Raw genomic sequence first — 20,969 nt, forward strand, 5'->3', positions numbered from 1 at the left:
TGGATGTTCTCTTTAAGTTTTGCTATATTATATATGTGTGTGAGTCTAGATATTTGTACACAACCAATAGCTCTCCCTTTTTTCTGTGTGATAGCTCAACTGAATCACATTGTGTTTACAGCAAGATAATAATCCTGGATTTTCCATGGCTCACTCTGTCGGAGTACAAGATTAGCTCTTGAATTCATTAATAGTCATCTCCTTTTAAATGTCAGATAACTTTTTAAATGCCAAGTATTTACGCAATGCCTTCTGTGCAATTCAAATCAGCTTTACCAAATTAACTCGTTAATCTTTATTGTTTCATTTACTAAAGAGAAAGGCTTCCAGGTGTTTTTAGCAGAACGTAAAAATATTAAAGTATTTGCAGTACAATATAGGTGAAGGGATGGGTTCTGTTTTTCTGCTAAACATCTCACCATTCCATCAGTTTTTTTGTTTTGTTTGTTTGTTTAGTGTGGGGTTTTTTTGTTTTTTGTTTTTTGTTTTGAGACGGAGTCTCGCTCTATCGCCCAGGCCGGAGTGCAGTGGCGCGATCTCCACTCACTATAACGCTCACCTCCTGGGTTCAAGCAATTCTCATGCCTCACCTTCCCAAGTAGCTGGGACCACAGGCTTGCACCACCATGCCTGGCTAATTTTTGTATTTTTAGTAGAAATGGGTTTTGCCGTGTTGGCCAGGCTGGTCTTGAACTGCTGGCCTCAAGTGATCCAGCCACCTCAGCCTCCCACAGTCCTGGGATTACAGGCATAAGCCACCGCGCCTGTCCATTCCATTAGTTTTTTAATCATCTCCACCAAAGTATTCACATAAAAGAAACAAAAAACCTTAAGGCGTCTCTGCTTTCTTCAGTTCCCCCATTTTCCTTCCCTTCCATTTAGCCTTGTGTTTTCTTCTCTCTCCTGTACCTTTAGACACCTTGACTCCTGATCACTATTTATTCTTCTGTCTTTGCTGTCAACATACCCAAGAGCTGCAAGTGTCATTTTTTATTGCTCTGCCACTCAGAAAACAGAGGGGTGCCTGCCTCATGGGGTCAAGGATGGAGCCCAGAAGACTGGGGCAGACAGGCCTAGAAATCAGGAATTCCAGTTTCCTTTTAAAAGATCCCCTGCTTACTTCTAAATAATCAGACCACAGGGCCAGGCGCGGTGGCTCACTCCTGTAATCTCAGCACTTTGAGAGGCCAAGGCGGGTGGATCACCTGAGGTCAGGAGTTCGAGACCAGCCTGGCCAACATAGCAAAACCCCATCTCTACTAAAAATACAAAAATTAGCTGGGCATGGTGGCACATGCCTGTAGTCCCAGCTACTCGGGAGACTAAAGCAGGAGAATTGCTTGAACCAGGGAGGCAGAGGTCGCAGTGAGCCAAGATCACGCCACTGCACTCCAGCCTGGGCAACAGAGCAAGACTCTGTCTCAAAAAATAATAATAATAATTAAATAATTCAATAAATAAATAATCAGACCACAGAGATACCAGCTACCCTGATTGCTAAAGATAGATTCATCCAGGGCTGGCTCCAGCTTGTCATCCAGCTCTCTGCTCAAATGTCACCTCCTCAGAGCAGCCTCCTCTGACCATTTAAGCCAAGCGGCCACCCCCTTCCCATTACCCTCCCTCCTAGCACCATTGTGTTGTCTTCACAGACTAGTCACCACCTAAAAGCATCATCTTGCTTATGTGTGTGTTTATTTGTCTGACACATAGTAGGCACTTGATAAATATCAGTTTAACGGATAAATGAAAAGCCAACCAAGCATGTGACTTTCATTTTTATTTTTGTATTTGTTATTACTTTTATATCTATCTATTTATTTATTTATTTATTTTTAGAGACAGGGCCTCACTCTGTTGCCCAGGCTGGAGTGCAGTGGCGTGATCATAGCTCACTGCAGCCTCAAACTCTTGGGCTCAAGGATCTTTCCACCTCAGCCTTCTGAGTAGCTGGGACTACAGGCACACACCACCACATCCAGCTAATTTTCTTTAAATTTTTTTGTAAAGACAGGATCTCACTGTGTTGCCCAGGTTGGTCTCAAACTCCTGAACTCAGGCAATCCTCCTGCCTCAGCCTTCCAAAGTGATGAGATTACAGATATGAGCCACTGCACCGGACCTAGCATGTGACTTTCTTTCCTGCTTTCAATTTTCTGACTTTTTCTTCTCCTATCACTACCTCTTCTTTATATGTTTAATCTTTTTTTTTCCTCCCATCTCCCAAATCCCCTTTCACTATCATTCATTCATTAGAACACTTGAACATAATGAGCAAAAACAGTACTTCATATTCCAGTGGGTATAGAGCCTTCACTGAAAACATTCCATCAAGCTAGAATTGATGGCCCCTGAACATTAGGGAGATGAGCCACACGGTCAGGAGAATTGTTTTATCGAAAGATTTATAGGTCAAGTGGCTTGGGGAGACTTTTCTCAAAGCCTCTCAACTCCCCACTCTTCAATGTGAGCCACAAATAAGGAGTTAAAGTAATTTCAGCCGTTGGAACTGGTCTTGACTATGCCTTTTGTTCTCCCGTCTAACACAAAATCTTCTCTTGGGGATAATGGAGAAATTTCCCTCAAATCATTATCATCTGATTTCTATTATTCTATCCAGTGATTCATGCATGATTGTGGAGGCTAGAAAGCTTGAAATGCCTTGTCTGAGTCTAGCTTGGACCAAATGCTTTCATTTTATCAAGAAATGGAGAGGGACTGTCTCACCCTGAAAAGCTAATCACATATGTGGCTGAGATGATTAAAAAATTGGATGTGTGTTTATCCAGAAAAATCTTTATCCTTAGCCACATTTCAAAGCAAAAGAAAAGGGTGTGGGTGTTCGTTGGAATGATGACTGTTTGTGGGGACTCACCAATTGTTAATTCATCATTAATGTTTAAAAGTAATATAAATGTTATGGGAGGGAGAGTTTATGACTGCCCAGAGAGATGGCCATCTGAGAGTCTCCTAGAAAATATGGAAATTATCAAATCCACACTCAGGGTGATCTCATGACATATTAATGTATGTGACCCCAGCAAATTGGTCCCAAAAATAATAAATAACTTTTATCTTTGGAAATGAGGAACCAGTGCTCCCTAGAGGACTGTCTTCTGGAAGTCAACACATACTTCCTGTAAAGGTGTCTTCACTGCTCCCTCCTCCTTTGAATTGAGGTGGGCCATAACCTGTTAGTTACTCTTTTGTTCAGCAAATGTGTATCAAGTGTGTGTTCATTTCCAGACCCTGTGCCAGAAACTGCTGGGACAATGGAAATGGAACAGCCATGGTTCCTGCCTTCAGGGGGCTTCCAGTCTAGAGGAGGAGGAGAGATGGCTGCACAAGCCTGAGCAATCACTGTGGGCAATGGTGGGAGGTGCTCATGCTCTGGGTGGTCACAGGGGCACAGAGAAGCCATACTTGAAAGATGAAGAAGAGTCAGAAGAAGGGGAGAGGGAAGGACACGTGCAAATGTCTTGCTCCAGGAGCTCAAGGGCTGGTGTCTATGTGGCCCTCTGCACCTGCTATTCCCATAGCCAAGTAAACACTTCATGCAGATAGACCCTAGAACCTTCCCTCACCATCTTCAGAGCTTTGCTCAGTCATTGCTTTTTCGTGGGACCTTCCTTGACTCCGTGCTTAAAATTGCAGCCTCCACTTCCAACCCCAGCTATTCCTCAGCCCACTTTGTGTTTTATTTTTCTCCCTATCACAAACCACCTTCAGACGTACTTATGTTCCACTTCCTTATTGATTCTGTCTTCCCTTTCAGTGGAATGGATGTGCACTCTTTGTGAGGGTGGAGACTTTCATCCCTTTGGGCACTGCCCTATCTGCTCTGCCTGGCATAGAAAAGACACCCAATAAATATTTGTTGTATGACTAAATGAAGCAGGAGAGGTCATCCAGGGCCAGGCAGGAAGGGCTTATAAACCTTGTAAGCCAGTTGGCCTTCCTCTTGAGGACAATGGCCTTTGAAGGTTTCAAGCAGAGAAGTGATATGGTCCAGTATGCATCTTCGAAGGAGCAGCCAGGTTGCAACGTGGGGCATGGGCTGGAGGGCAACTTCAGATCCAACTCTGTGGTATCCTGAAATGCGACACCCTTTGTACAGCCCAGAAGCTCGGAGAGCCCACGGGGCCTCCCAGACTCCTCTGTTAGCTCATTCTTCCTTCTCTCTCTGCTACATTTGTTCAAATCAGTCTTCCTAACATATCAAATTCATTTTTGTCATCTTGGAGATAAACTGGAATCTTGCTATAACCATATTTCCTGCAAAGCAGATTTGATAACCATTCAGCCACTATATAAGTATCAAAAAGATCTCATTAAAAAGGAGCCTTCAACAGATGGTAATTTTAGCTCTGCCGTATAGCAGCTAATGGCTTTGGGCAAGTTGCTTAACCTCCCAGAGCCTCCTGGTTTCCTGTCTGTATAATGGGAGTAACAGTACCTGCCTTACAGGGTTGTTGTGAGGGTTAAATAAAATAATTAAAGCCCTGGGACCTAGGAAGGTCCCTTTTTCCACTTCCGTAGGTATTAATTAATAAACAGTCTTGGGCTATTTTCTCTCTATAGGGTCCTCTGTGTCTTCAACAGTAAAAATAGGTGTTGGGTATTATTGTTTCAATGATTTTAAAAATTGCATTCTGTAAATATTTGGGGATTTGGACTAGCTCTTTTTGCACTGTATATCATTCATATGAAAGTTTGGGCTTTCTGCTTCTCTTCACAGGGAGCCCAGCAGTCCTTGGAGGCAGCAACTCAGAAGACAGGAGAGCCTCAAAGTTGTATAAATAAAGGGCTGATATGTTCAAAGAGAAAAGAATTTTACACGCGCAAGCTGCACATCGACATGACGCCGTTCCTGAAGGTGATCTCACACTGAGAAGACGAGGGGTTTTATAGACACAAACACAGGAATTCCAGTTAATACACTTCTGCATGGTACAAAAACAGCTTCAGAAGTCCCTCAGAGCTCCTGCATTATCAGAAGGGACAGAAAATAGGCAGTTTGTAGCAGATGAAGAAAGAACAAATTAGGACAGTAATCACAGCCAGCCATCGGGGACAAATCAGTCGGGTGTCTGGTTTGGGTGGTGGGGGACAGGGAAAAGAGAGGAGAAAGAGTAACTTTAAACCACCTCATAAAACAGTCAAATATAATTCATTTTATCTTGACAGTAGCTAAAATAATTGTTACTGTTTTACCACTGTCACTTGGTAGAGTTGATATTACTACTATAGAGAAGACTGATTCTTGAGTTAACTATTTAAACATCAACTGCAAATTCCTTTCTGGATATCTGGCCTTGCTTTCTGTTCTCTAAGAGTTCATTGATCTCACAAGCTCAGCTTCATTTCAAGTTAAGGGTTCTGAGGGTTTCTATAGTGAGGATGGCATTTGTCCATCTTTGCAATACTCCCTCCCACCCCAGCATCGAACACAGTGCCCGACACATGGAAGGTGCTCGTTAAATGCTCCATGAATTGGCCCATCCTTTTCATCCCACACCCTCTGGTTTAGGGCCCCTTTCCTACCCATTCTTTGCCCTCCTCAGAGCTTACTGAACTGGAAATAAATAGCCATGGAATCAAAGAAACTGACCAGGAACACAGCCAGGCCTGGCATGGAAGGATCTCAGATCCTTCATAGTACCCTTGAGGAAATATTCCAGGCCCTTGATAAGAAATGACTAAGAAAGACAGGAATGGGACAGAAGAAACCAAATACTTGCAGAGTGCATGATGGTGGCTCTATCTAGTGCTATAGACTGGCAGGGCTTTTGGAGGTCATGAGGGTCACCCTCCGAATTCCCTGAGCTGCCCCAATCCCAGTTCTACAAGGTGGGGCTTTGATTAAGAGTCATGCATTTGCCCAAAATCTGTCTCTGTCCACGACTGGGCTCTGCTTTTCGGGGCTCCCTCCTAGATAGGCTCCTACCCAAGGGTGGCAAGTTGGCCACCAGCTTCTATTTCCCAGGTCATTCCGGAACTGAATATAAACCAATGTGGGTCGCTTATCCATACCCAAGTGAAATGCCATTGGCCCACCCTGGAGCCACAGGGACTGAGAAGGGGAAGAGAAAGGATGTCTGACAGAGGAAAATGGGGTACTGAAAACTGTAAGAAGGAATTTCAGCTACTCAGGAGATTGAGGTGGGAGGATCACTTGAGTCCAGGAGTTCAAGGCTGTAGTGTGCTATGATTACACCTGTGAATAGCCACTGCAACCCAGCCTGGGCAACATAGTGAGACCCCATCTCTGTAGGAAAAAAAGCTACAAGAAAGAAGAATGATTCTGGACGTCAAAAGAAAAGATATTTTCTACAAGTATTCAAAAAATATTGCCATACTCCTTGACTTATCTGGTGAAACTATCCCTTTTATTCTTAGCAACAGTTTAGTTCTTCACTTAGGGCTGAAAGAATTATGAATCGTACTTTCTGGGAGGAAATACCATCACAGTCACCATTCATTAACCAATATTTGAGCACCTGCTATCTACTATGTGTTTGGCAGTTTCTGGGCATTTGGGATACATCAGTCAACAAAACAGACCAACATCCCTGCCCTGCTCCAGGATAGTACAGGGAACAGACAACAGACCTAATACACAAGCAGCATGTGTAGCATGTTCAAAGGTGATAGCTGCTAAGGAAATGAGGTAAGAAAGTGGCTCATGCCTGTAATCCCAACACTTTGGGAGGCTGAGGCGGGCAGATCACGAGGTCAGGAGATCGAGACCATCCTGGCTAACACGGTGAAACCCTGTCTCTACCAAAAATACAAAAAATTAGTCGGGCGCGGTGGCGGGCACCTGTAGTCCCAGCTACTCGGGAGGCTGAGGCAGGAGAATGGCATGAACCCGGGAGGCAGAGCTTGCAGTGAGCCCAGATCGCGCCACTGCACTCCAGCCTGGGTGATAGAGCGAGACTCCGTCTCAAAAAAAAAAAAAGAAAGAAAGAAAGAAGAAAATATGGAGCATCTAAGAATGCAGAATTCAAAGTGGGGAATTTTACAATAATTGCTTGTATATTTAGTATCCACAATGCTTTTGTATTACACTTTTTTGTCCAGCAATTTTGGCACAGTATTATAGAAGGAAAAGTGTTGTAATCCCTAAGGCCCACTTTCCTGTCCACCTCCCTCAAGACTCACAGAAATGGCAACTCAGCCTGCTTCCAAAGGACTCACGAAGTACACGCTCGGTACACTTTCTGACTCCCAGGCCAGTCTTTGCCCCAAAGACCGTGCCTTCTCTTGGAAATGTTCAGTGTTCACTGCTCTCCCTAGATAGACCTTCTCCTTATGGATGTGGTAGCTCCCAGGTTCCTAGGGATTGCCATGTAGTAAGACACAGTCTCAGGGTAGTACAGACAAAGATGATGAGTTCAAACAGAGAAGAGCACACAGGCTGTCCTCCACACCTGGAGCTGTGTGGAAACCAACTCATCCTATACATTCATTCGTGTATCTCCTGCCTGTCCGCAGGGCATGTCATTCATTTTTGCCTGGGGCACGTAGGAAGCATTGCATGTTGCAGGGGATGAGGGTAGGTGATAAGAAAGGTCAAGGCAGAACAAGGGAATGGAAAGATAAAAATAATCACAGTTGCTAACATTACTGAGCACTTATTCTGTGTCTGGCTTTGTTCTAAATTGTATATGCAGCATTTATTTAATTCATAAAATGAATCTAAGTATGTAGAATTACTCCATTTTACTGATGAGAAAACTAAGGCATTGAGAGGCTAAGTAACTTACCGAATGTCACACAGTTGGTAAATGGCAGAAGCAAGATTTGGTCAGGCAGCCCAGTTCCAGTGCCTATGCTCAACCATCTGTTATAAAGCTTCGCTGCAGCCCTCAGCTGAGCCTTGTGCAATCAAAAAACACTGCCTATCATGTTAGCTAAGCATCCAGCACTCCTTCTAGGAAATTCCATTCCTGTGGACACATTCCATCTGCACCAGGAAGATTTTCTGACCCCACAGGATTTTGCCCTTCCCTCCAGTCCCACCCAAGTTCTGTGGAGACAATATAAAGCTTTCTCTCCCACTGATCATTCAGTTCCCCTCAGCCAACATATTTTTATTTTTATTTTTATTTTGAGACAGTCTCGCTCTGTCACCCAGGCTGGAGTGCAGTGGCACGATCTTGGCTCACTGCAAGCTCCCCCTCCTGGGTTCACGCCATTCTCCTGCCTCAGCCTCCCAAGTAGCTGGAACTACAGGCACCCGCCACCTCGCCCGGCTAATTTTTTGTATTTTTAGTAGAGATGGGGTTTCGCCGTGTTAGCCAGGATGGTCTCCATCTCCTGACCTCACGATCCACCTGCCTCAGCCTCCCAAAGTGCTGGGATTACAGGCGTAAGCCACCTCTCCCGACCCCCTCAGCCAACATATATTAAATACGCTCTGAGTATCAGACACTGTGATAGGCACTGAGGATACAGAGGTGAATCATCTCTATCCTTGACCTTCCAGGGAGCCTAGAATCTAACAGGAAGATAAACAATGAAACATGTAATAACACAATGTTGTGGCAGAGGCAGGCTCACGTTACTACAGGAGAGCATTCATTCATTTTCCATTTATTGCATGTGAACTTCTCACATTTTAAGAACCTCTTTACAACACTGAAGGCAGGGTTTCACTATGTTGGCCAGGCTGGTCTCAAACTCCTGACCTCAGGTGATCCACTTGCCTCAGTCTCCCAAGGTGCTGGGATTACAAGCGTGAGCCGCTGCACCCAGCTGAGACCAGCCTGTTTTCTAAACCAAAAAAGAAAAAAAAATTATTTGAACCATGTTTTTAAAAACTCGATTTGTGTTTTTTCAAAAAGAAATGGTAATTGATGAATGAATAAGGATAGAGGTTTTTTTCAGGGACCTTTTAAATTATCAGGGTTAGGTCATGGTAATAGGGAAGAAAATAGCAATAATGGCTATTAATGCTAGATATCAAATTGAATATCCTTATACTCCACGTTGATATCAAAGGATGTGTATGTTACACCCAGAAGATCTGAAGAATGAGAAATAAGCTTCCACCTCGCAGTTCCCACACAGTTAGCATATAGTGCCCTCAAATGCAAGGTAGAGGAATTGGCCTGAACACAGACAAGAGCCAACCGTACCTGGAGTTAGAGCTGCCCCACCTGTTTTGAGACCAATCCCAAGCTTTACTTATATGGGCAGGTGTACATACATCCCACCAAGAGGAAGGGGGCTGCCCCGAACCCTGTGGATTTCACACACAACAGGAAAATAATGCTTGGCTTAGGACATCATCCAAAGATGAAGCAGGGTGCCTTAGGAGATGAGTTCTGGTCTCCACAATCATTTAAACGTGCCTTGATGACCACTTGGCAGGAAAGTTGTAGAGGGATCACGAGCTGGTCTCAAGACTTAATGGTTCCAGGACACTTGAATAATATTCCCAGGGAAAAATATTTATGAATGTGTTCTATTTCCCCACAAAAAAAAAAAACGGAATTAAGTGTAATATTATCAATACTAAAGTGTCAGACTAGTATAATATTATCAATATTAGAGTGTCAGACTAGTAGTTGGGAAGCCCTGGGTGGGGCAGGGGGTACTTCTCTGACACTCTGATACTAAGTGACCTTGTGATGCTTCTGAGACTCCATTTTCTCTTTAATAAAACAGAGATAATAATACTAGGACCTGACAGGGCATGGTGGCTCCCACCTGTAATCCCAGCATTTTGGGAGGCCGAGGCGGGTGGATCACCACCTCAGGTGGTTCAAGACCAGCCTGGCTAACATGGTGAAACCCCGTCTCTACTAAAAATACAAAAAATTAGCCGGGCATGGTAGTATGTGCCTGTAGTCCCAGCTACTCAGGAGGCTGAGACAGGAGAATCTCTTGAACCCGGGAGGCGGAGGTTGCAGTGAGCTGAGATCGCACAACTGCACTCCAGCCTGGGCAACAAGAGCAAAAGTCTGTCTCAAAAAAATAATAATAATACTGGGAACTCCATACCTGCCTCTCAACAGTGAAACAAGAATTACATGAACTAATAGTTTTGAAAGAATGTTCACATCTGTAAAGGACTCAATTCATAAGGGAGAAAGGAACATTCACTGATCCCTGCTAAGGGCCAGGCCCCTCACATATTGAGCCTTGTGTAGTCTTCCTGTCACCCTTCCCAGTAATTGTGCTGATCCCCACTATGCAGATGAGGAAACCGAGGCTCAGAGATGATCAGTCACATGGCTGGCAGCAGAGGGAGCTAGGATTCAAAGCCAAAAATCCCCACAATATCAGAGATCTATGAGGTCTGTCTGTTCTGTTCCTGTGTACTTAGTTGTACTTCTTTGTTCTAGCTGCAGAACCCAAGAAGGGAGCAGAGATTTGATATTATATATTAATCTTTTTTATCTTAATAAAACAAGATACTTTATGATTTTCATAAATCATACGGTCTTTTTTTTTTTTTTTTTTTTTTTTTGAGATGGAGTCTCGCTCTGTCGCCCAGGCTAGATGCAGTGGTGTGATCTCAGCTCACTGCAAGCTCCACCTCCCCGGTTCACGCCATTCTCCTGCCTCAGCCTCCCAAGTAGCTGGGATTACAGGCGCCTGCCACCACGCCCAGCTGATTTTTTGTATTTTTAGTACAGATGGGGTTTCACCGTGTTAGCTAGGATGGTCTCGATCTCCTGACCTCGTGATCCGCCTGCCTCAGCCTCCCAAAGTGCTGGGATTACAGGCATGAGCCACCACGCCCAGCCAAAATCATAACGTCTTTAACAAAGACAACGTAGGGGACTTTTCTGTTACACAAGAAAAGTTGTACTACCTTGAAGCTGAAACTTTCGAATGAGATCCTGATTTTCTTCCATCGTTAAGAAAGTATTGAAATTAGTCATTTATATTCATGTATCACATGGTATGTTACATGGAATTTCCAAATGTCTCTTCCTGGTTAAGCCTTTTGAGAACTCTACAATTATTTATTATTACTCCCATTTCACAGTTATAGAAGCTGAGGTTCTACGATAGGTCATGCAGCTGGCTCAAGGCAGGCTGGAGGCCACACTTCAGACTCCTGCAGCCCATGCTCCTCCATCCTCCCAGCAGCTCCCTAAGAAAGTCTGCTGTGGTCCTAAAAGTAACATGCCCAGCAGGGGGCTGTGCATGAGAGTGGAGGGCAGGACGGCTGGAAGGTTTTTCAAGGAAAAGATAACCTAAGATCACTTGTCCAGCATCTGTCGGCTTCCAGTTGAAGAAACTGAGGCTCGGGTTAAGTAACTCCTATGGTCTGTAAGACATCAAGTGTAGGAGTTAGGACTTGAGTGCAGACAGCCTGACTGCAGGACCTGTACCTCAGCCACCAGAGAAAGCACCTCTCACATGTTGGTTTCAATGCTGTAGTTTGTGTTCGCAAAGTGTTTGTGAATCTTCCTCCTCCCCCGGTCTTATAATACCACACTGCTGCCAGTGCTCTGAATACAGTCAGTCTTATCACTGGTTAGCCTGAAATTCTTTACTGTGTCCCCATTGGCGCTCTGGTTAAATTCCAAGCATCAAAGATGTATTTATTTTACAAATAGAAAAATGTAACATGTGCAATTTTTCTTAAACTCCGAACTGTAACATGCAAGATCTGGCCTGTGTCTAATTTACACTGTCCACACACTGCCCCCGCACCAAACTATCCCCTAACCAGCACATGCTGCTTCCTCTGCTTGGAATTGTTCTACCTTCCCTTCACTGCAAGATTTAGCACTGTGTCTGCTGGTAAACAACCTTCCCAGCCTAATTTAGCTTCACCTCCCATGAGGCCCTGCAGAAACCTGTCATAATCTGCCACAACATTTATCACGCTGCATTGCAAACTGACTTGTCATTTCCCCACAAGCCAGTGAGCATCCTACGAATACATCTTTCATCTTTGTGCCCCCAGTGCCTATCTCAGTACCTGGCACACAGCAGACACTCAATAAATGTTCATTAGCTGAATGAACAGAGGAAGAGCAAACAACCGGGCCAAAATAACAAAACTGGGATTTGAATTTGCAGTCCCTCCATTTGTTTTGCTCACTCACCAAGTATTATTACCTGTTTCCATCACTCTGTTTTATTCATGCATTTGTAACTCAGACTAAAAGTGACATAACGTTTTATTTAGGTTTAGTTTCTTTCACTCAAATTTGGAATCTGAAATATACTCAGAAGGTTTTTTTTCAAATTTAAGTAGAAAACAGTGTGCCTTCCAGCTGCTCAGCTCCCTTCCCTTGAACAACTGGAGTTGCTAGTTTCCTATGTCCCCTTCCTGGAATGTATAATGCATATATATAAGCAAATACGGATAGATACATACACAGATATATATTATATTCAAATTTTAGCATATTATACACATTTTTCAGAGTCTTTTTGTTTGTTTGCTTGTTTGTTTTTTTAGATGGAGTCTGTCTGTCATCTAGGCTGGAGTGCAGTGACGCGATCTCGGCTCACTGCAACCTCTGCCTCCTGGGTTTAAGCGATTCTCCTGCCTCAGCCTCTCGAGTAGCTGGGACTACAGGCACACATCACCACACCTGGCTAATTTTTGTATTTTTAGTACAGACAGGATTTCACCATGTTAGCCAGGCTGGTCTCGAACTCCTGACCTCAGGTGATCCACCCACCTGGGCCTCCTGAAGTGCTGGGATTATAGGTGTGAGCCACCACACTTGGCCCAGAGTCTTTTTTGTTTTTTTTTTTTTTTTTTTTTTTTACTTACTACATCTTGCAGTCCTACGTTAATTCATAAAGAGATACTTGTGCTTTTTAATGGTTGCATCATATTCCATTGTATAAGCTAATAATAATTTATTTAACTAGTCTTCAATTGATGGGACATTTAGGCTGTTTCCAATCTGTTGCAGTGAATGAATGACTTTAGATAGAAGTTATTTCACATGTATATTCTTTTTTTTTTTTTTCAAGACGAAGTCTTTCTCTGTCTCCCAGGCTGGAGTGCAGTGGTGCAATCTCAGCTAACTGCAACCTCCACCTCCTGAGTTCAAGCAATTCTCCTGCCTCAGCCTCCTGAGTAGCTGGGATTGCAGGTGCATGCCACAATGCCTGGCTAATTTTTGTATTTTTAGTAGAGACAGGGTTTGATGTTGGCCAGGGTGGTCTTGAGCTCCTGACCTCTTGATCTGCCCACCTCGGCCTCCCAAAGTGCTGGGATTACAGGCATGAGCCACCACACCTGGCCATATGTGTATTCTTATGTCTAAAAAAGGATAGTTCTTTTGACACTTTTCTAAGCAACATACAATTGAATTGACAAGAGTTTCAAATTAAGACTTTTTCTTTTTCTAACAAAGACTCACCTAAAAATATTTCCAAATCCCTGAGTTTCTCTATCTCCCTCTCCCCCTCTGTGAAATGAGAAGATATTCCTTGCCCCTGAAGGCTCATGGCTGCGTGTTGTTGAAACTGAAGGTTGATCCTTCTTGGCATTAAAATTCTTCCAAAAGAGGAAGCTTGACTCTCCCTTTCAATACAGTTTCTTGTTAGATTAAAAGGCTTTATAACCAGGGATTTTTTTTTAAGTTTCTCTTTTCTAGTCTTCTAACTTATCCTCTTACTCCTTTCCATTTATTCAGGGATTTTTTTTTTAACTGTACCAGGCCAAATTGACTTTGTCTCCAAAATAAGAAACCCAGAAGTAAGGAAGTTATTTACCTGTGTTAGCTTTTTTATGTCAGTATATATCATCAGCTACAAACACTAAGCTAACAAGTGAGAAACAAGCACACAAGGTAAAAAGCCACCAAGTGAGGGAAGTCAGAGGGGAATTAAAGAGAGTGCCAAAATAGCAGATAATTAGTTGTCTCTTCTCAAAGCAGGATGCAGCTTTGATAACAAAGTGGAAAGGTGACTGTCACTACAGAATGAGGGTGAACCCGGAGAGACTTCCAGGACCCTTCATGCCGGATTCCAGCTCTAGCACCAAGATGAAGCTGTGGGTTGAGCAGGGATCCAGGTGACAAAGGCCCAGATCTGGCCTCATCAGACACACGGGGCTTACTTGGGTCACCAACTCTACCTGCCATGTTACTTTGGCACTGAGGAACTGCTCTCGCAACACTCTAGAGAAGAGCATGATTCTCAGTCCTGGCTGCATATCAGACTCACCCTAGAAGCCTTAAAATGCCCCAACTCCAGCCGTATGACTGTTATTATTTGGAGTTATTTCACTCCAAATAATAACATATTATTTGGGAATCATATTTCTAAAACTTCTCAAATAATTCTAATGTGTAGCCAGGGTTGGTAACCACAGTTATGGAGATTTCTGGGAGGAGGGATTGCAAGCAGCTTGTATGACTCAAGGAAAGAAGGAAGAAGAGATCAAATGTGATAAGAAACCAAATCCGTGGTAATCCTGAGGATGCCACAAAAGGCCTGTCTGACCCTTTGGCTCCCCTGCTTTAAATCCTGAATGCTTTCCATTTGTTCTCAAGATAAAGACCAAAGTCCTCAACCTGCCTTCAAGGCCATGGGGGTCTGACTCCTCCCAACCCTGCACAGTTCCCTCAGTCTCTGCTGTAGTCACACTAGGCCTCCCTCAAGTCCTGGAGGTGCCCTGCTTCCTTCTGCTAGTTGGCCTCTGTCATGACATTCTCCCCTTCCCCCAGTAAACTCCTACATGCATTAGGCATTCAGCACTGCACAGAGGAATGGGATAAGACCCCATGAAAATAAGTACAACCAGGAAGCTAACAGTGTTCGATGCTGCTGGTGCCAAGCCTGCCTGGCCCTGGCTTTTTTTTTTTTTTTTAAGAGACAGAGTCCAGGGTCTTGCTATGTTGCCCAGGCTGGACTCAAACTCCTGGGAACTCCTGTTTTAAGCAATTCTCCCATCTCAGCCTCCCAAGTAGCTGAGACTACAGGTGCATATTATTATGCCTAGCCCTGCCTGGCTCTTTAGCCTGTTTAACACTAGTAGCAGCCTTCCTGGAGAGTTAAGTAAAAACAAGTTGACGAAAAAGGAGAAGAAACCACTAAGAAAACTGGCTTCCCTTTTACCAAAGGTCATGGGATCACAGAAGTGTTTAAAGTGTTTGCATTTATTGTGTCTAATGTATTCTTTGTTGTGTGTTAACCCAATAGGAAAGCGGAAATGCACTGGACTATCAGGAAGAAGCAAGGAGACCCCTCAGAGAAACTCACCACGACGGCCAAGGTAGAGAACACTGGGTGGGGCTTTATAATCTTATAGCCATAACTGTCAGATGAACTTTGCACTGTTAAAAGATGTTAATAGGAGGCCAGGCACGGTGGCTCATGCCTGTAGTCCCAGCACTTTGTGAGGCCAAGGTGGGTGGATCACCTGAGGCCAGGAGTTTGAGGCCAGCTTGACCAACATGGTGAAACCTCATCTGTACTAAAAATACAAAATTAGCTGGGCGCGGTGGTGCATGCCTGTAATCCCAGCTACTCGGGAGGCTGAGGCAGGAGAATCACTTGAACCCGGGAGGCGGAGGTTGCGGTGAGCTGAGATCGCGCTACTGCACTCCAGCCTGGGCAACAACAGCGAAACTCCATCTCAAAAAAAAGAAAAATGCGTAAAGTCACAGATTTTGGATTTCACCGTTAGCTTGATCTTTTTCTGTTTATATCTTTTACCATGTCCTTCAGTTGACATCCAATCAAAAGTAATTAATTTTTATACTAATTTTACAAGAGCTTGTTGTTTTGGGGATATCAGACAACAATATATTATTGTTGCCTGATCCTGGGGTTTGGTTAAGCTTCTAAGCAGATTTCTGTTCACATGAGCTCTTACCACCTCCATTTTCAAGGCAGAGTGACACTAGCCAGGGAAACATGCTCCAGTCTTCAGATCTGCCATATCATAAATCACACATGCAGAATGTGAACACTGACAGGGCTCCAAGGGCTTGGCCAAGTGTGATGGAGGTTTTAGGCAGCACAAAACATGGCCAAACCTAAGCAATGACCAAGTCAGTCAAAACAGATTTCCTGTCTCATGACGGAAGAGCAGGCACCAGCTGGATTGCATAAAGGTTATTCAGACCATGTTTAATGCAATGAAATATCACCACAGAAAATTAAAGAAGGCATTTTCCTGTCCAGAATGATAAACACTAATGTTCAGAAAGGATTTCAAGTATTTGAAGAAAAAAGAAGAGGGAGTGCCAAGGAATTTTTTTTAACTATTTAAGGATCAATTTTCAGCCAGACACAGTGGCTCACGCCTGTAATCCCAACATTTTGGGAGGCCACGGCAGGAGGATCACTTGAGGTCAGGAGTCTGAGACCAGACTAGGCAACACAGCAAGATCCTGTCTCTACAAAAAATTTTAAAAATTTCTGGGCATGGTAGCATATGCCTATAGTCCCATGACTCCAGAGGCTGAGGCAGGAGGATCATTGGAGCCCAGGAGTTCGAGGCTGCTGTGAGCTGTGCTATGATCATGCCACTGCCACTGCACTCCAGCCTGGGCAACAGAACCAGACCCTGTCTCCAAAAAAAAAAAAAAAGGATCAATTTTCTCCCCATAGGTCTTAAAGCTAATTACCAGGATTTTTTTCCTACTCTAAATTAAGTTGTGATTTTCATGGTTAATTCTAAGCAGTGAACCAGTTGCCACCTGCAGTGAGATTATCATGAGTCTTAGACTTGGTGAGAACACTTCAAGTTTCCACAAGACAGGTCAAATCAGCAACCTCCAAATCAAAGTGGCTTTGAAAAATTGCTCTGGCTTTAAATACAAAACTTTCCACTTTCGGAGGCTGAGGTGGGCAGATCACAAGGTCAGGAGATTGAGACCATCCTGGCTAACACGGTGAAACCCCGTCTCTACTAAAAAATACAAAAAATTAGCCGGGTGCGGTGGTGGGCGCCTGTAATCCCAGCTACTCAGGAGGCTGAGGCAGGAGAATGGCGTGAACCCGGGAGGTGGAGCTTGCAGTGAGCCAAGATCGCACCACTGCACTCTAGCCTGGGCAACAGAGTGAGACTCTGTCTCAAAAAAAAAAACTTTCCACTCCTCTACCCCTGTCCAAAGTCCAGGGAAAGAATATAATTTTAATTTTTATTTCAATTCTTGTTTATTTCCTAGGCCAATGGTTCTCAAACTTCAATGTGCATCAGAATCAGCTGTAAGGCTTGTTAAACTAAAGATTTGTAGGCCCCGCCCTCAGAGTTTCTGATTCACTCAATCTGGGCTGAGGCCTGACGATTTATATTTTTAGTAAGTTCTCAGGTGATTCTGATGCTGGTGGACCAGCGACCACAGTTTTGAATCACTGCCCTGGGCCTTGTTTCCAGTATGTATTTCCCTGAATTTGGCAGCAACTTGATTTAACCTGTTCTTTTAAAAACAGTAGGAGGGAATACTGGACACAGTCCCTCATGGTTCCAACCCCAGCACTTTGGGAGGCAGGAGGATCACTTCAGACCAGGAGTTGTTGGAGACCAACCTGGGCAATATAGCAAGACCCCTCCCCATGCCCTGCATCTCGGCCTCTAAAAAATTTTTTTTAATTAGCCAGGCATGGTAGTGAGGGCCTGCAGCCCTAGCTACTCAGGAGGCTGAGGCAGGAGAATCCCTAGAGCCCAGGAGTTCAAGGCTGCAGTGAGTTGTGACTGCACCACTGCACTCCAGCCTGGATGACAGAGCAAGACCCTGTCTCTAAGAAAATAAAATAATAATAATAATAGGTAGTGGGGAAGGAATTGGTTGGCAGGCACTGTTTAGGCAGCATCATTGTGATCAAGAGCACTGAGTATGTAGTCTCATTCCCAGGGTTCAAGTTCTAGCTCCACCACTTACTAGCTGTGTGGCCTTGAGTAAGTTACTGAACTTCTCTGGGCATCTTTTTTCTTCCTCTGTAAAATGGGGATACTAACAGTACTTATCTCATGGGGTGATTGTGACAAAGAAGAGTTAACTATGTAATGTGCTTAGAAAAGTACCTGTCATAGGGCCAGGCACGGTGGCTCACACCTGTAATCCCAGCACTTTGGGAGGTTGAGGCGAGTGGATCACAAGGTCAAGAGATCGAGACCATCCTGGCCATCATGGTGAAACCCCATCTCTACTAAAAATACAAAAATTAGCCAGGTGTGGTGGCACGTGCCTGTAGTCCCAGCTACTCGGGAGGCTGAGGCAGGAAAATCACTTGAACCTGGGAGGTGGAGGTTGCAGTGAGCCGAGATTGCACCACGGCACTCCAGCCTGACGACAGAGCAAGACTCTGTCTCAAAAAAAAAAAAAGAAAAGTACCCGTCACAAAGTGCTCAAGAAGGGATACTCATCTACTTTTTAAAAAACTTTAATGGGAGCCACAATTTGCTCCTTGTCAGGAGAGCCTTATTCTAAGGTAATAACACAATGATTTCTTTACTTTCCCAGTCTCGGTGGCAGAAGGGGTATTGGGGGTTGCTTTTGGGGGATGCATGTAGTCCTCTGCTTAAGTCCAGGTGTGGGCAGCAGACCCAAAATGAATGAAGCAGCCTTCCAGCCTCTGCATTCAGTGAAGTTACTGTGACATAACTCCTTGGGACATGACAGAACTGCTTTAAGAGTCTTAGGAGGAGTGAGAGATTTGGGGAACTCTGCATGAGGTGCAGGGGGTCCTTAAGGAGCAGCCTGGAACAATGTGGGGGTGGGGACAAAAGGCAGGTATTGTGGAAATTCTCAGAAACAAATAAGCCATTTCCATCATTTCTGTTCTGTCAAAAAAAAAGGAGGCCCAGAGCCCTATTGCCTTATTCAAGAGACGGATGTATAGTAGATAGGATGTTGGTACAACTGTTCTAACAAAGGCCAAAGTAAAGTGACTTCAAACGAGATGGAAGGGTTATTCCTCTCTGATGGAAAAGTCTGAGCTGGCAGGCAGGGGGTCCCTGGGACTCATGAAGTCTAATTCAATTGCACAAATGCTTATTGAGTGGCTCCTAAGTACCACCTATAGCCCCATGTGTTGTGTGAGCTGCTTGAAGGCAAGGATCATGCCTTATTCAGGCCTGGTAAATGTTTCCTAAATGAATGAATGAGTCAAATGTATGAATGAATGAATATGCTGAGTATTCAAGGGATTCAAAGATGACAAAACCAAGTTTCCTACCCTCAAGGCCTCACAGTGAAGACTTCAACTGCAGGCATGATGTTCCCTGTGAGGAAACAGTGCCTCCCAGGGTTACTAAGGTCACAGCCCTCTAACTAGGGTGCAGTCAAGGAACCTACAGCCACCAGCCAGAACCAGCATCTTCACCATAGACCCAGAAGCAGCCAACAGGCAACAGGTGACTAATGCTGATGAGGAAGGAGGACACTGGCTCTATCAGCTTCTCAGTGAGTGTCCCAGCAGCCAATGCCCTCATTAACCTGATAAGGCTGGTCTAATTCGTGGCTAGTGTACCAAGTCGTTTCATCATAGTGCAGTCTAGACCAGAGATTTTGTAAGAACCACCTATGTAGACCCGTTCTAGCTAGCACCTGGAAGCTTATTAGAAAAGAGAATCTGGGATCTCACCCCAGACCTGCCTGTTAACAAGGTCCTCAAGTGATTCATATGCCCACTGATGTCTGGGAAACACTGGAATCTATTCATCGAGGAAACTGGGTTTCAGATTCAAAAGACACGGATTCCTTTACCAGCTGTGCCTTTGATTAACTCTGTAGTTTAGGGAAGGGCAGATTGCTTCTCTGGGCCTTGGTCTCCTTTCCCATAAACCAAGGAGGTCGGGATGGATCATCTCTAGGGCCCCATCGCATTCTCATGCTCTGGCCGTCTGTGAGTCGCTCAGGCTTGCACAGTGGTAGGCTGCAGATCCAGGACTGGGGCCAGGCCTCCTTCCCAAGCTCATCCCCCACCCCCATTTCCGGGGAAGGCCGGTCTGCCACCTTCACTGTGTCCTACATAAATCTCTGCTACCACCCAGCCTCCCTCAGGTGACAGCCTGGGAGGAGGCCATCCCTGTGCCATTTGTGAGCCCTGGCTCAGTGCAGCAACAAGTGAGTGAGAGCTCAATGGGTCAAGATGGGAGCACTGCTTTGCCACGGTTCTCCTGCATGGCATGAGGACTCCATAAACCTCTGGGCCTCTGGAGGCTTCCACTTCCTGATCTGAAAATAACAAAATTGACCTTCCAATCTCGGTTTCTCACTTTCTGTGATTCAATGACATTAGAACTGTTTCTGTTAAGGGGAAAAGCAGAATCCACAGTGCTACCACTGAGATAGCTCCATGGTTCAGCCTCCAGGTTCAGGCCATCTTAAGTCTTTAACCACCAACTGCATGAATGGAAGCTTCCATTATTCACTCAGCATACACTTGCTGATCCCTACTAAGTTTCATAGCCTTCATGGTTGGATAAAACACACTCCTTACTGCAGCTCCCGCTTTGGTGGAGGAAACAGATATGTGTGCAGACAGCTCCAGTGAGTGGAGTGTGATCAGTGCTCTAAGAGAATACAGGAAGGACAACTGATCCAGACCCGGGCAGAAATCTGATCCAGATAGAGAAAAATCAGGTAGGGCTTCCTGTAGGAGGTAATGGCTGACATGAAGGAAGGCATTTACGAACCTAGACTGCATTCACCCATTTGTGATGAAGACATCAAGAGAAGGCAGCTGTTCACACTCCCTGTGTGCCAGGCACCAGGCTATGCATTTTCTGTAAAGTGCCTCATTTAACTTTTATACTAATCCTGTAAAGAAGCAGGCCTTGATATCCCTATTTGTCAGATGAGACAACTGAGGCACAGAGTGGTTAAGTACCACATCCTTGGTCGCAGAGCTGGGCAACAGTGAGGCTGACCTCCCCAGGCTGTCTGCATAGATTAATGCTAGATGTTAACAGCTATCAAAAAGAGGATTCGCCCCCACACGGGAGAAAACAGCAAGGTCCGGGGAAATAGAGATTTAAAGAAATACTACACACACACACACACACACACACACAC

The 20,969-nt window shown here is 44.6% G+C and overlaps 1 protein-coding gene across 2 annotated transcripts in view; it reads left to right on the forward strand.

Annotated features, from left to right (window-relative positions):
• The window catches only part of KIAA2012 (KIAA2012 ortholog), a 134,919-nt gene that overhangs the window by 78,767 nt on the left and 35,183 nt on the right, over positions 1-20,969 (forward strand). For both annotated transcript variants that reach the window (XM_054479139.2, XM_054479141.2), the window contains exons 14-15: positions 4,739-4,876; positions 15,142-15,214. In XM_054479139.2, the coding sequence (XP_054335114.1) occupies positions 4,739-4,876; positions 15,142-15,214 (211 nt within the window). The remainder of the gene's footprint in view (positions 1-4,738; positions 4,877-15,141; positions 15,215-20,969) is intronic.

Source organism: Pongo pygmaeus, chromosome 11, assembly GCF_028885625.2.
Source record: "Pongo pygmaeus isolate AG05252 chromosome 11, NHGRI_mPonPyg2-v2.0_pri, whole genome shotgun sequence".
Classification (NCBI taxonomy): Eukaryota; Metazoa; Chordata; class Mammalia; order Primates; family Hominidae; genus Pongo; species Pongo pygmaeus.